Here is a 13,279-nt window from a genome sequence, read left to right on the forward strand (position 1 = left end):
GGATGTTCTTTTTTATTTAATTTTAATTTTATTTTTTGGAGTAATGAAAATGTTCAAAGATTGATTGTGGTGATGAATGCACAACTATATGATGATACTATGAACAACTGATTGTACACTTTGAAGGACAGTATGTTATGTGAATATATATCAATAAAATTTCATTTAAATAAATAAAAAAGTGAGAACACATACTTCTTTTGGTATAAGAAATGACAGTTTCCTCGCCCAAGAATATTTATTCCTAGCCCACGAATATTTGGATAAAAATGTCTGTGACATGTATATTAAAATCCTGTGCTATAATTCATAATTTATGCTAATTCAAGGTTGGGATATCTTCCAGAAGGTCCATAATTAGTTCATTACTGAGCTTCCAAACCTTTTCCACATTACGGTACACACAAACAATATTATGCCACATTGTACTAAACAGATGAATTTGCTTAAGCCAATGTTAGACTACCTGAGGGCTGAGGGAATTGATTTTTCACTATGCCTGTAAACCAGGCTTATCATTTGGAAAACTGGTTTAAAGTAAATTTTTAAAAAAAGGTTTGATTTTGATTCTGGTTCTAGAATTTTGATATATCATATAGATATATCCAAGTTAGGTCTGTTAGGTCTATTTGAATATTGGTATGTGCATAGTGAATGATATTTTAGTCCAGATTTTCTTTGCAAGCAACAAATACCAAACCCATGTAGTCTTAAACAGGGAATGTCTTGGCTTACATTATTGAAAGTACAGGAGTAGGCATGCTTTAGTCACAGTTATGTCCAGGGGCCCACGTGTGATTTCCATGGTCTTCATTAAAAGTTTTAGCCCTCGTTCAAGAGGTTTAGGCTTTTTAATATATTAGGTGAAGTTTTCCAATATTACTGCTTTAGTGAATGATGCTTTAAGGTCAAGGTTGCTAGACCAAAAATTTGACCTCTAAGAGTCATTGAAGTAAGTAGGGTTTTTACTGATATAACTATGCTATTTGATTATATTTTTGCATGGATTTATGCCATGTTAACAGTTCACTGTGGTAGAGCTTTTACTTACTTGCAGGTATGCACAGACAAGTACAGTAACGCTTTTCCCTGCTCTGCTTGTCTGCAGGCAGTGAAGTGAAATCTGCAAGAGTCCTGCTCGCTCAAGGCCTGCATACAGGAAAGAAGCAGGGGAAAAGCGTTACAAACAGCTTTTGTTCTACAGCATTTTAAAACATAACAGGTAGGTCAGATTTTTGGTCTGTCAGCCTTGACAATGCCCTTTGAAATATAACTAAGTATTTCCTGAGGTAGTAAGTAATGTAATTGAAATGTATTTAAAATGTGACTGTGATGAAAGTTCTTTGTTTTAGAATTTTTGTTCCTGGCAAGAAGTAATCATTATCAATTCCCATAGTGTTATTAGTCACTAGCTACTAAAAGATTTTTTTTCACTAACTAAAATTTGCTACCTAGCCTGAAAGTGGCAAAAGTGATAAAGGATATATTGAAAATTCTTTCTGGATTTACCCAGAAAATTATTTGTAACCTAAATTCAGTACTGTGGATTTATTGTATAACTGAGAAGTTAGGATTTAAGGACTGATTATGATTACTGAATCATTGTATAGATATTCCTTTTTGCTTTCTGGTATATTAGAGTAGACAAAGGGAAATACCTGGAACCTGAACTGTAATCCAGCTGTCATGATCTCTGATAATGATTGTATAGCCTTTATCTTGTAAACTTGTGATTGTAAAAACCTTGTGACTAACCTTCACTTGTACCCATTTATCCAGTTTGTGGACTTCAGAGTCTTATGAACACTAATGACAGCCCCTAATGTTTATTAATGAAGGGCCTTGAGTCAGCCCAGAACTAACCCATCCCAAGTCCAAAGTTATCTTGATAACTGAAGCTGGATCTAACCAAAATGGGCCTGCCTGACATGCATAGTAGCTTTGACTTTAACCTATAAGTGACCTGTACCTCTTTATAATACTAAAAATCATGCTCATCATCCTATTAAGGCTGACATTTTCTTACGTACGTTCTGTGACTAAGCATGTAATCAATCTATGTATGCTCAATAATTAGAATACTTCTAATTACATAATCTGGGGCCATTGTACTTATTATCCTAAAACCTGCCCATCTTTTGATGCTATAAAACTATCAGAATTATTGTAGTTCAGGAAGACCGATTTTGGACTGATAGGCCATCTGTTCTCCTGCTTCGCACCTAGCAATAAACTGTGTCTCTCTTTGAAACCCTGGTGTCTCAGGAATTGGTCATTTGAGCACATTGGGCAAAAGAATCCACTGCCTTGGTCCAGTAACAACTGAACTCAAATTATTCAGATTAACAAATTATGTGCCACAGATTTCTTTACATTATTGGAATATATTTTGTGTGATCTAGCCATACTCTGAAACATATTTGTAACTTTATAATATAAACAGAATAAAAGAAAAATTTTATAATAACTGCTTGTAGCTACCATGTTGCTCATGCAGCCATTTTATTTTTTTTAGGTATATTGGAAAGTCTGATTCAGTTACAATCAGTGTATGGAATCACAAGAAGATCCATAAAAAACAAGGTGCTGGATTTCTTGGTTGTGTTCGTCTTCTTTCCAATGCCATCAACCGTCTCAAAGACACTGGTTGTAAGTAGACACTAGTGCTTTTAAAATTTTAAAAAAATAAATAAAAAAATTTTTTTCCCCGCAGTTGTCCAAAATTTAACTTGTTATGTATGTTTGAAATATTGGTGAAATTCCTGGTGAACACTAGTGGTCTAAATTTATTTTGTGGACTTTAAAAAAAAGAATGAACCATTTAAAAATCTCTGAAACCTGGAGTTGCATCAGAGCTGACACTTACTTTAAATGAATTTATGAGTATTAAGAAACAACTTGTATCCAGAAGGGTGAAAAGGAAGGTGTCAAAGTATATATGCCCTTTTTTATTTCTTAGCACCCTTCTTTGGTTTTAGTGTATTTGTGGGATGAAGTGAAGTGACTTTTATTTAGGCAATTGGAGTGTTTAAGGTTGCAGTTAAAGGGGAAGTATTAGTGGATAAGGATACTATAATATATAAAAATGCCATGAAAAACTTTAAAGTTTAAGAAAGATAAGACATTATTTTGAATGTAACTACTTAACTATAGTTCATTTTATCATCAACCTGGGCATTAAGAAGATAAGACCAAGGTCAAGACATTAGATCTTTCCATGATTGATACACAAGTTGACTTAACATGACTTAGTATTCATATAACCAGTTTTCACAGCATCATTTTGGAGATGAAATATCTCTTTCAACAGAATTTTATTTGTTGTTTGTACAGAATATTTTTTTTAAATATTGCTAATTGTGGTCATGAGATTTTAGCCCACATGTTGAAGCTGAACAAATTCATGTAGGTTCTAGCTAAGAAAATAAAAAAAAAAAAACACACAAAAAAATCGGTAAATTTAGCTTTGAATGTTACATATGTTAACAGTTGATCCCTTTTCATGTAGTATTATACCACAGCCCAGATATGTAAATATTGACCCAGCAAAAGAAAAAGGGATAAAGTGTCTATGAACTGGAAGTTCTGAGTCAGGGAAGTTTAAAGGTATCTGAGAAATTCTTACATTTCAGGGTTGACAGGGTGACCAACAGAGAGAAGACAGGATTGGAAAATTTCTGCAAATGGAAAATGAACTGTTTGGTTAACCCACCCAGCAGGGAAACTGAAAATGTATGGATCAGATGTATGACACTATCCTTTGTTCATTTTAGCCGGCATTTATTGAACCTTTAATGTGCTAGGTACTGTTCTAAACCCTGGAAAACATAAAGGTGAAAAAGGCATGTTCCCTGTCCTCTTGAGAAGCGAGGGCAAAGGCCTGCTGACAAAGGGAGCATGACACATTGGAAGAACTGAATAGGAAAAAAGGAATTGTGCTGCAGAAGTCCACTGTATAGCCAATGTAGTAGTGTCCGTTTATTTTGCAAAGGGAAAAATGACTATTTTTGGCTGGATAGCCAGGGGCTATGGTTTTGGGACATACACTTTTTCTGTTGCTTATGAATGCTTTGTTGTATTAATTTATTTGACTTTTTGATGTGCAGTAATATGTAATTAAACATTTATTGAGCACCTGATATAAAGCTCTGCCAGACTGGCGTGGAGAATACCAAGATTAATAAATGGTCCCCTTTTATCAATTCACAATTTAAATGTACTGATGGCATACAACTGTAAAAGAAGTCAATAGTAAAAATTATAATCAAAGTAAAACCAGCTTTGCTATTTGATGACTGTTTAGTTTCCTAAGTTGCTCAAAGCAAATACCATGAAATGGGTCAAGTTAAATAATGGAAATTTATTTGCTCACAGTTTTGACACTGGGAAAAGTTGATGCTTTCTTCCTGATGACTGACTGGCTGGCTGCCAGTAATCCTTGGTTCTTCTGTCACATGGCAAAGCACATGGCGGTGTCTGCTGGTTTCTCCCTTCTCTTCTGGGTTTTGTTGATTTCAGCTTCTTTCTTCTCTGGCTTTCTCTCTGTGTCTGAATTTCATTCTCTTAGGAAGGACTCCAGTAATAGGATTAAGACCCATCCTGATTGAGATGGGCCACACCTTAATTGAAATAGCCTCATCCAAAGGTCCTACTTACAATGGGTTCACAATCACAGGAGTGGGTTAATTTTTAAAACATGTTTTTCTGGGGTACATACAGTTCCAAACCGTCTCAATGACATTGTTTCATAGTGTAAGATTGAGAGCAGGTCAGTGTTCCATTTTACAGATAAGGCATCGGAGAGAATAAATGATTTGCCCATAAATGAGCTAGTAGCAGAACTGGCTCAAACCCAGATCTTACAGTTTATTCTTGGTTTCTTATTTTTTTTATCTTACCTTTTTTTACATTTGTTTTTTAATTGAAATATATTCACATACTATACAGTCATCCAATGTGTAAAACAGTTGTTCACAGTATCATCACGTAGTTGTGCATTCATTACCATGATCAATTTTTGAACATTTTTATTCACCAAAAAATAAAAATAATAATAATAATTAAAGTAAAAAGAATAACCCAAACACAGGACACCATACCCCTCCTCCCTGTATTATTCGTTTACTTTTTGTCCTCATTTTCTTACTCATTTGTCCAATACACTGGGTAAAGGTAGTGTGAGCCATCAGGTTTTCACAATCACACGGTCACATCATATAAGCTATATAGTTATACACTTGCCTTCAAGAATCAAGTATATTGGATTGCAGTTCAACAGTTTCAGATATATTTCCTTCTAACTATTCTAATAAACTAAAAACTAAAAAGGGATACCTGTATAACGCGTAAGAGTTACCTCCAGAATGACCTCTTAACTCCATTTGAAATCTCTCAGCCACTGAAACTATTTTGTTTCATTTCTCTCCCTCTTTTTGGTCCAGAAGGCTCAAATGCATGATGAAGGATCCAGGCTCATCCTTGGGAGTCATGTCCTACATTGCCAGGGAGATTTACTCTTCTGGGAGTTATGTCCCATGTAGAAGGGAGGGCAGTGAGTTTACCTGCCAAGTTGGCTTAGAGAGAGAGGCCACATCTGAGTAACAAAAGAGGCCCTCTCGGGATGACTCTGAGGCACAATTATGAGTAGGCCTAGCCTCTCCTTTGCAGTTTAACAAGCTTCGTAAGGGAAAGCCCCAAGATTGAGGTCTCGGCCTACTACACTGGTGGTCCCTAGTGCCTGAGAGAATACCAGGAATTCCCCAACTGGGGAAGTTTAATATTTCCACATTTCCCCTCAGTCCCTCAAAGGGGCTTTGCAAATACTTTTTGTTCTCTGCCCAAAGTACTCTGGGTTGTATTGGAGCTTCATATGAACCTGTACAAACCAACCAGATCTCACTTCCTAGTCAAGGTTCCATATAATTATGGTATTTGAGTAAACTGACCATACAAGTTGAATTATATAGTGTGCTACAGAAAATATAGATTTTGTACCAAGTAAACATCTCTTCCTTTGGTCCCACACAGAAGCCAAAGTTTTAAAACACAGTTAATATCATCCTCTATCCTTTAGTCTGATCACGCCAATCTCAATCAAGTCCGTTTCGTTCATACTCCAACTGAAGTCAGATCTCAATTTCAGCCTATTTAACATTTTGTAATTCTGTACCTTCAACATCAAATGCCTGATCTCTACCTTCTTTCTGTCTCCTGATATCTTCATTTCTATACTCTTCTCCAAAACTTTCTATCCTGTCTTTTTCTATCTGTCTGTAGAACTCCCTTTAGTATTTCCTGTAGAGGAGGTCTCCTGTTCACGAACTCTCTCAGTGTCTGTTTATTGGTAAATACTTAAAACTCTCCCTCATTTTGAAGGACAGTTTTGCTGGATATAGGATTCTTGGTTGGCATTTTTTCTCTTTCAGTATCTTGGATATATCATACTACTGCCTTCTTGCCTCCATGGTTTTGAGCTTCCTTTGTATTTGATGGATTGCTTTTATCTTGCTGCTTTCAGGATTCTCTCTTTGTCTATGATATTTGAAAATCTGATGAGTGTCTTGGAGTAGGTCTGTTTGGATCAATTCTGTTTGGGGTACACTGTGCTTCTTGGACCTGTAATTTTATATCTTTCATTAAGAGTTGGGAAATTTTCATTGATTATTTCCTCTATTATTCTTCCTGCCCCTTTTCCCTTCTCTTCTCCTTCTGGTACACCTATAACATGTATATTTGTGCACTTTGTGTTGTCATTCAGTTCCTGGAGACCCTACTCACATTTTTCCGTTCTTTTCTCTATCCATTCCTTTGTGAACATAATTTCAGGTGTTCTGTCCTCCAGCTCACTGATCCTTTCTTCTGCCTCTCCATGTCTGCTATTGTATGTCTCCATTGTGTTTTTCATCTCTTCTGTTGTGCCTTTCATTCCCATAAGTTCTGCCATTTGTTTTTGCAAGCTTACTAATTCTTCCTTATGATCACCCAGTGTCTTCTTTATGTCCTTCACCTCTTTTGTCACATTCTCTCTCAACTTGTTGATTTGATTTAGAAGATTTGTTTGAACATGTATAATTAGTTGTTTCAACTCCTGAATATCAGTTGAGGTGTTAGTTTCTTCCTTTGACTGGGCCATATCTTCATGTTTCCTGATGTGGCTCATGATTTTTTGCTGTTTAGGCATCTTATTTTCTTGATTGGTTTCTTCTGGAGGTTGTTTTCTCTCTTTTTCCTAAGGTTTCCTTGTTGGTTGACTTGAATCTCTATCTTTTCTTTGTTTCTCTCACTGGCCAGTTTTCAGATTAGCTCTGTCCCCCAGTCTTTCCCCCCAAATCAGGTGATCATTGTGGCCTGCCGCAGGGGTGGGAGGTATGGGCACCCCAGCAAGTTCGCTGTGTGTGGTAATACAGATCTGCTGGCTCCCAGTGCTCTATTTTCCACTGGCTAGCAAGACCTGGGTTTCTTTTGGGGCCCGGCTTTAATAGTTGGATCTTCCATATTTCTGAGCCAAAACAGGGCCGGGTTTCTGTACAGGGCATGTAGATCAGCTCCTGTGGTCCTAAGAAAGGTTCTGAAGCATCTTTTCGTTAAGTATTTTTATCTCTTCCACTTTCTGGACTGTCCAGCAGATGGCACTGTTTGGTAACTTGATGGTCCTCAGAGGCTGCTTTGCCTCCGAGCTCAGGTTGTGTATGACCCAGTGGGGCTGAAACTGTGGGATTCCTATGCCCTCACTTTGCCTGCCCAAATCTGACTTGATGTGGGGCTCCACCTATCGCAAAGTACTCCCTCAGCTGACCCAGTACTCCAGCCATCCCCAATGCAAGGAAATGGCCGCTGGCTACTGCTTCCCTCAAGGGTGGGGGAAGGGCTTTCAGACCCAGGGCTGGAAACAGTCTCTGCCCACGTTTTCTCAGTCTCTCTGTTCCTCACTGATCTGGGCCTTGAAATGTGCTCCCCTATCCCCTGGGACTTCAAACAGTTGAGGGTATTTTTCACTGCTGCGAGAGATTTTAAAATCTGTGTCCCTGGTGGTAGGGTTCCTGTCTGCTGTTTCTGTGCCTTTCCCACATGGAGACCAATTGGGGGGTGGGGGGTGGAGTAGGGCGGCTGATCTGGGACGGAAAATTCCTACCTGATATTTCTTCTCTTTCTTTAATTTGGCATTTGCAGGGTCTTTCTCCAGTCTGTATCCTCCTCTGGAGTTTCAGACAATTCAGAATTTCCCTTTTTTTTTTTTTTTTTTTTTTAATCATCATTTTATTGAGATATATTCACATACCACGCAGTCATACAAAACAAATTGTACTTTCGATTGTTTACAGTACCATTACATAGTTGTACATTCATCACCTAAATCAGTCCCTGACACCTTCATTAGCACACACGCAAAAATAACAAGAATAATAATCAGAGTGAAAAAGAGCAATTGTCCTTCCCCTATTTTTCTACTCATCCATCCATTTACATTCAATGTTAAAACCGTGAAGGCATTTCTTGAATCGGCCATCTTATCCTTTGGTTTATGTTTGCCATATTTTTCCCTCTCTCTATTAATATCCTTTATTGTACCCATACCGAATCTCTTTAGTACTGAACCTTTCTCCAAGTCTCTCTGTCCTGTCTTTGTTTCTCTGTCTGTAGGGCTCCCTTTAGTGTCTCCAGTAGGGCAGGTCTCTTGTTAGCAAATTCTCTCAGCATTTGTTTGTCTGTGAAAAATTTAAGCTCTCCCTCAAATTTGAAGGAGAGCTTTGCTGGATAAAGTATTCTTGGCTGGAAATTTTTCTCACTCAGAATTTTAAATATATCGTGCCACTGCCTTCTCGCCTCCATGGTGGCTGCTGAGTAGTCACTACTTAGTCTTATGCTGTTTCCTTTGTATGTGGTGAATTGCTTTTCTCTTGCTGCTTTCATAACTTGCTCCTTCTCTTCTGTGTTTGACAGTGTGATCAGTATATGTCTCGGAGTGGGTTTATTTGGATTTATTCTATTTGGAGTTCGCTGAGCATTTATGATTTGTGTATTTATGTTGTTTTGAAGATTTGGGAAGTTTTCCCCAACAATTTCTTTGAATACTCCTCCTAGACCTTTACCCTTTTCTTCCCCTTCTGGGACACCAATGAGTCTTATATTTGGACGTTTCATATTATCTATCATATCCCTGAGGTTCATTTCGATTTTTTCAATTTTTTTCCCCATTCTTTCTTTTATGCTTTCATTTTCCATTCTTCCATCTTCCAGGTCACTGATTCGTTGTTCAACTTCCTCTAGTCTTGTACTATGAGTGTCCAGAATCTTTTTAATTTGGTCAGCAGTTTCTTTAATTTCCATAAGCTCATCCATTTTTTTATTTAGTCTTGCAATGTCTTCTTTATGCTCTTCTAGAGTCTTCTTGATTTCCTTCATATCCCGTACTATGGTCTCATTGTTCATCTTTAGTTCTTTGAGTAGCTGCTCTAGGTGCTGTGTCTCTTCTGGTCTTTTGATTTGGGTGCTTGGGCTTGGGTTATCCATATCGTCTGTTTTTTTCATATGCTTTATAATTTTCTGTTGTTTTTGGCCTCGTGGCATTTGCTGAACTTGATAGCGTTCTTTTAGGGTTTGTAGACCTATTGAAGTCCTTATCTCTAATTTATCAGATCTACAGCTTCGTGGAGTACACTTTCTCTAACTAACCAGCAGGTGGCGTCCACGAGCCACCTGTTCTCCACAAGCCAGTTCTCCCCTGCTTAGCCTTTTTGGTGAGTGGGGGAGTGAGTCTTGTGGGGCCCAATTGGTGTACCAAGCTTGTGTGTGTAGTTGGTGTTGCGTGCCCTGTATGTGGGGCGTGTTTCTGGGCAGTCGGGGAGGGGGGTGGCCCTAACAATCAAATCTCCCTGATGATCCTAGAGTTTTAAAGCTGCTGCAATAGTCTAATCCTTCAGTTCAGTCCTGCCACAGTTTGTCTCTGCCACTGACCCACAAGTCTTTGGTATTGGCGTATGGCTCCTGAGACTTGCAAGTGGGCCCCTCTTCCAGGCTGTGCACCCCGGGTCCTCTGTTGAGGGATGACTGTGCTATGTCACAAGTGAGTGCCATCCCCCCAGGGCAGTTCTGGGCTGCTGGGCTGTGTAGGGAGGCTCCCAGTCTGCTCAAATGATGGCTGAATGGGGCTTTGTTAATTCACACTGCTCCACCTTCCCAGCTCTGGGACAATCAGCTGAGGTTGCAGGGAAGGCTAATGTCCACGCCCAGTTTTGTGGTGTGTGCCTGTTATTTGAAGCACTTCTGTCACACTGGGTTGTCTGGGGCAGCTCTGGGCTATGGGTCTGGCGATGGGCAGGAGTGTTTCCTGTCCACCAGGATGGTGGCTGTGAGTGGACACCCCCCTTTTCTTGGGAAGTTGTGGTGTTTAGTGAATTTTCTCAGCCACTGGATTATTGCCTTTTGTCTCAGAGCTCTCTTAGTTCTGCTCTTGACTTGACGTGCCCAAATTGCAATTCTTTGAAGCTTTCTGTATTGGGCTTCTTAGAGTAATTGTTTTAGAAAAAGAAAAAAGGATTAAAAAAAAAAACAAAACAAAACAGGGCCCTCCTCAGAGATCTAATGGGTTATTGAAATGCTAATAGACAAAGCAACCAGGGCCATTAAGGAAAGGTCCACAGGGCAGAGAGATCAGCTTTTCTTCGGGATTTGCATATGCGCCTCAAGGCCTGAGCTCCGCCCTTCCCCTTTCTGTGTTCGCCAGAACTCCAAAATCCTCTGCTTTTATTTTGGAGTTTTTCGTGTTATTTTTTTTTTCTATGCCTGTCTCCTCTCTGCTGGGCTGGCAGCTCTCAGATTCTCTGGTGTCTGGTCTTAGTCTATGTATGGTTGGAGTATGGATCAGTAGAATGAGTTTCCGAGAAGGGCTGCCACTGCAGTTCTCCCTTCTCCTTCCCGGAGCTGGCAGCCTCTCCTCCCACGGGACTGAGCCTGGCAGGGAGGGGTGCGGGTCCCCTGGCCGCAAAAACTTACAGATTTCGCTGATCTCAGCAGTTCGACATTTTCATGAGTGTTGTATGAAGTATGCCCAAAGACAGATTGCTTTGTGGTGTCCAGTCCACGCAGTTCCTGGCTTTTTACCTACTTTCCTGGAGGAGTAACTAAAACTTACAGCTCACCAGTCTGCCATCTTGCCCCGCCTCCCCCTTTTTTTTTTTTTTAATTGAATCTCTGGAGAGACGTTTTCAGTAGCTGTTTACATCGCCATGTTGATGTCATCTCTTTGACTTCTTATTAATACTTGCTTTGTGTTTGTGTCATTTGAAATGGTTGGATAAAATAATTAATAATAAAGACAAGCAGCATTTATTGAACACTACTGTGCCAGGCACTTTTTTGTTTTTTATCTTCATTTTATTGAGATATATTCACATACCACGCAGTCATAAAAAACAAATCGTACATTCGATTGTTCACAGTAGCATTACATAGTTGTACATTGATCACCTAAATCAATCCCTGACACCTTCATTAGCACACACACAAAAATAACAAGAGTAATAATTAAAGTGAAAAAGAGCAATTGAAGTAAAAAAGAACACTGGGTACCTTTGTCTGTTTGTTTGTTTGTTTCCTTCCCCTATTTTTCTACTCATCCATCCATAAACTAGACAAAGGGGAGTGTGGTCCTTTTGGCTTTCCCAATCCCATTGTCACCCCTCATAATCTACATTTTTATACAATTGTCTTTGAGATTCATGGGTTCTGGGTTGTAGTTTGATAGTTTCAGGTATCCACCGCCAGCTACCCCAATTCTTTAGAACCTAAAAAGGGTTGTCTAAATTGGAATCTCTCTGCCACTGAAGCTTATTTCATTTCCTTTCACACCCCCCTTTTGGTCAAGAAGATGTTCTCCATCCCACGATGCCAGGTCTGCATTACTCCCCGGGAGTCATATTCCACGTTGCCAGGGAGATTCACTCCCCTGGGTGTCTGATCCCACATAGCGGGGAGGGCAGTGATTTCACCTTTCAAGTTGGCTTAGCTAGAGAGAGAGGGCCACATCTGAGCAACAAAGAGGCCTTCGGGAGGAGGCTCTTAGGCACAATTATAGGGAGGCCTAGCCTAGCTAAGAGTTTTACATAATTATTTAATTTGATCCTTAGAGCAACTGTATGAGGTAGATGCTATATTATACATGTGAAAATCAAGGCTCAGGGATAGTTTGCTTAAGGTAAACAACTAATAAGAGGCAAAGCTAAGACTCAGAGTGAAATGGTCTGAAAGCTTTTGAGAGAAAGTAACTGCTTATTGACAATATAATATACCATTGCTTTATAGGTTTTAAAATATGAATCAAAGTTTTGTTGACACCTTTGTACTAATTATGCAGTTAGAGAATTTTTAATATTTGTTTTACTAAAACGCTACAGTGATGCAATTAATTCTTTAAATGATAGACCTGATTTCCAGTGGATTGTGGAAATTTGCTATTATTCTATAAGTGTTAGAATCTCTGACACCAGCTTATTTTGTAATTGCTTTTTTTGTTCATTTGAAATAGATCAGAGGTTGGATTTATGCAAACTTGGGCCAAATGACAATGATGCAGTTAGAGGACAGATAGTAGGTAAGTGTGGAATTTAAAGCTACATGGATTTTGGCCTCATTCAAACAGACCTAATACTAAATAACCTTTTGAATCAAAAAGTACAGTTACTGTAGTGCCAGTGTATTGGCATGATTTTAATATGAGTCATGTAAAACGTTATAAACAGTGGATTCAGGCCAGCTTAAAACACACACACGCACACAAAATACAAATAATGTTAAAAAAAAAAGGGTAGAGGCTCCTGGTGTTATGAAGAACTATTGATTGTTTAGGAAAGAATTCTTTCAAAGAATTTGAATATAGTAGACTATCAAGACAGACTTTGTAGATGGTATTTATGTTTTCTGAAAATAATTCTCAAACTAGTTTTTGAGTAAGAAGAGAGTATTTTATTGAACTTTTTGTTTAATGCTTTGTGTAAAGTTTAATGCTTTACAGTTTGAAAATAATCTTTGCTAATTGAAAAAAATACATAATGAACAGAGTGGTATAGCACTGATTGAAAAAAGGGAAAAATTGTTAACTTACTCATAAAGGCAGTTTAGTTGGCTAATGGGCTTTCTTGAATTGACGAAGAGGGAGGGCTTTTTGTAAAATTTCCTGAGACTCAAGGTTTGATGGATTGAGATTTGATCAAGATATATATCATTGAGGTAGGCACCTTTTTGGCTTCTTAAGTTAAAGAGGAAGAAATGTAATTGGAATCTT

The 13,279-nt window shown here is 38.5% G+C and overlaps 1 protein-coding gene across 2 annotated transcripts in view; it reads left to right on the top strand.

The window, feature by feature from the left end:
* The window catches only part of SMURF2 (SMAD specific E3 ubiquitin protein ligase 2), a 158,048-nt gene that overhangs the window by 108,107 nt on the left and 36,662 nt on the right, over positions 1–13,279 (top strand). The window contains exons 1-3 of one of the 2 annotated variants that reach the window (XM_037810231.1): positions 1,117–1,222; positions 2,516–2,649; positions 12,524–12,589. Coding sequence is in view for 1 of the 2 variants with exons in the window: in XM_037810230.1 (XP_037666158.1) it covers positions 2,516–2,649; positions 12,524–12,589 (200 nt within the window). In the remaining variant the exon portion in view is untranslated. Of the gene's footprint in view, positions 1–1,116; positions 1,223–2,515; positions 2,650–12,523; positions 12,590–13,279 lie in introns of those variants that run through there. The other variant, XM_037810230.1, reaches the window with a different exon arrangement.

The sequence above is a fragment of the Choloepus didactylus genome, chromosome 18 (assembly GCF_015220235.1).
Source record: "Choloepus didactylus isolate mChoDid1 chromosome 18, mChoDid1.pri, whole genome shotgun sequence".
Classification (NCBI taxonomy): Eukaryota; Metazoa; Chordata; class Mammalia; order Pilosa; family Megalonychidae; genus Choloepus; species Choloepus didactylus.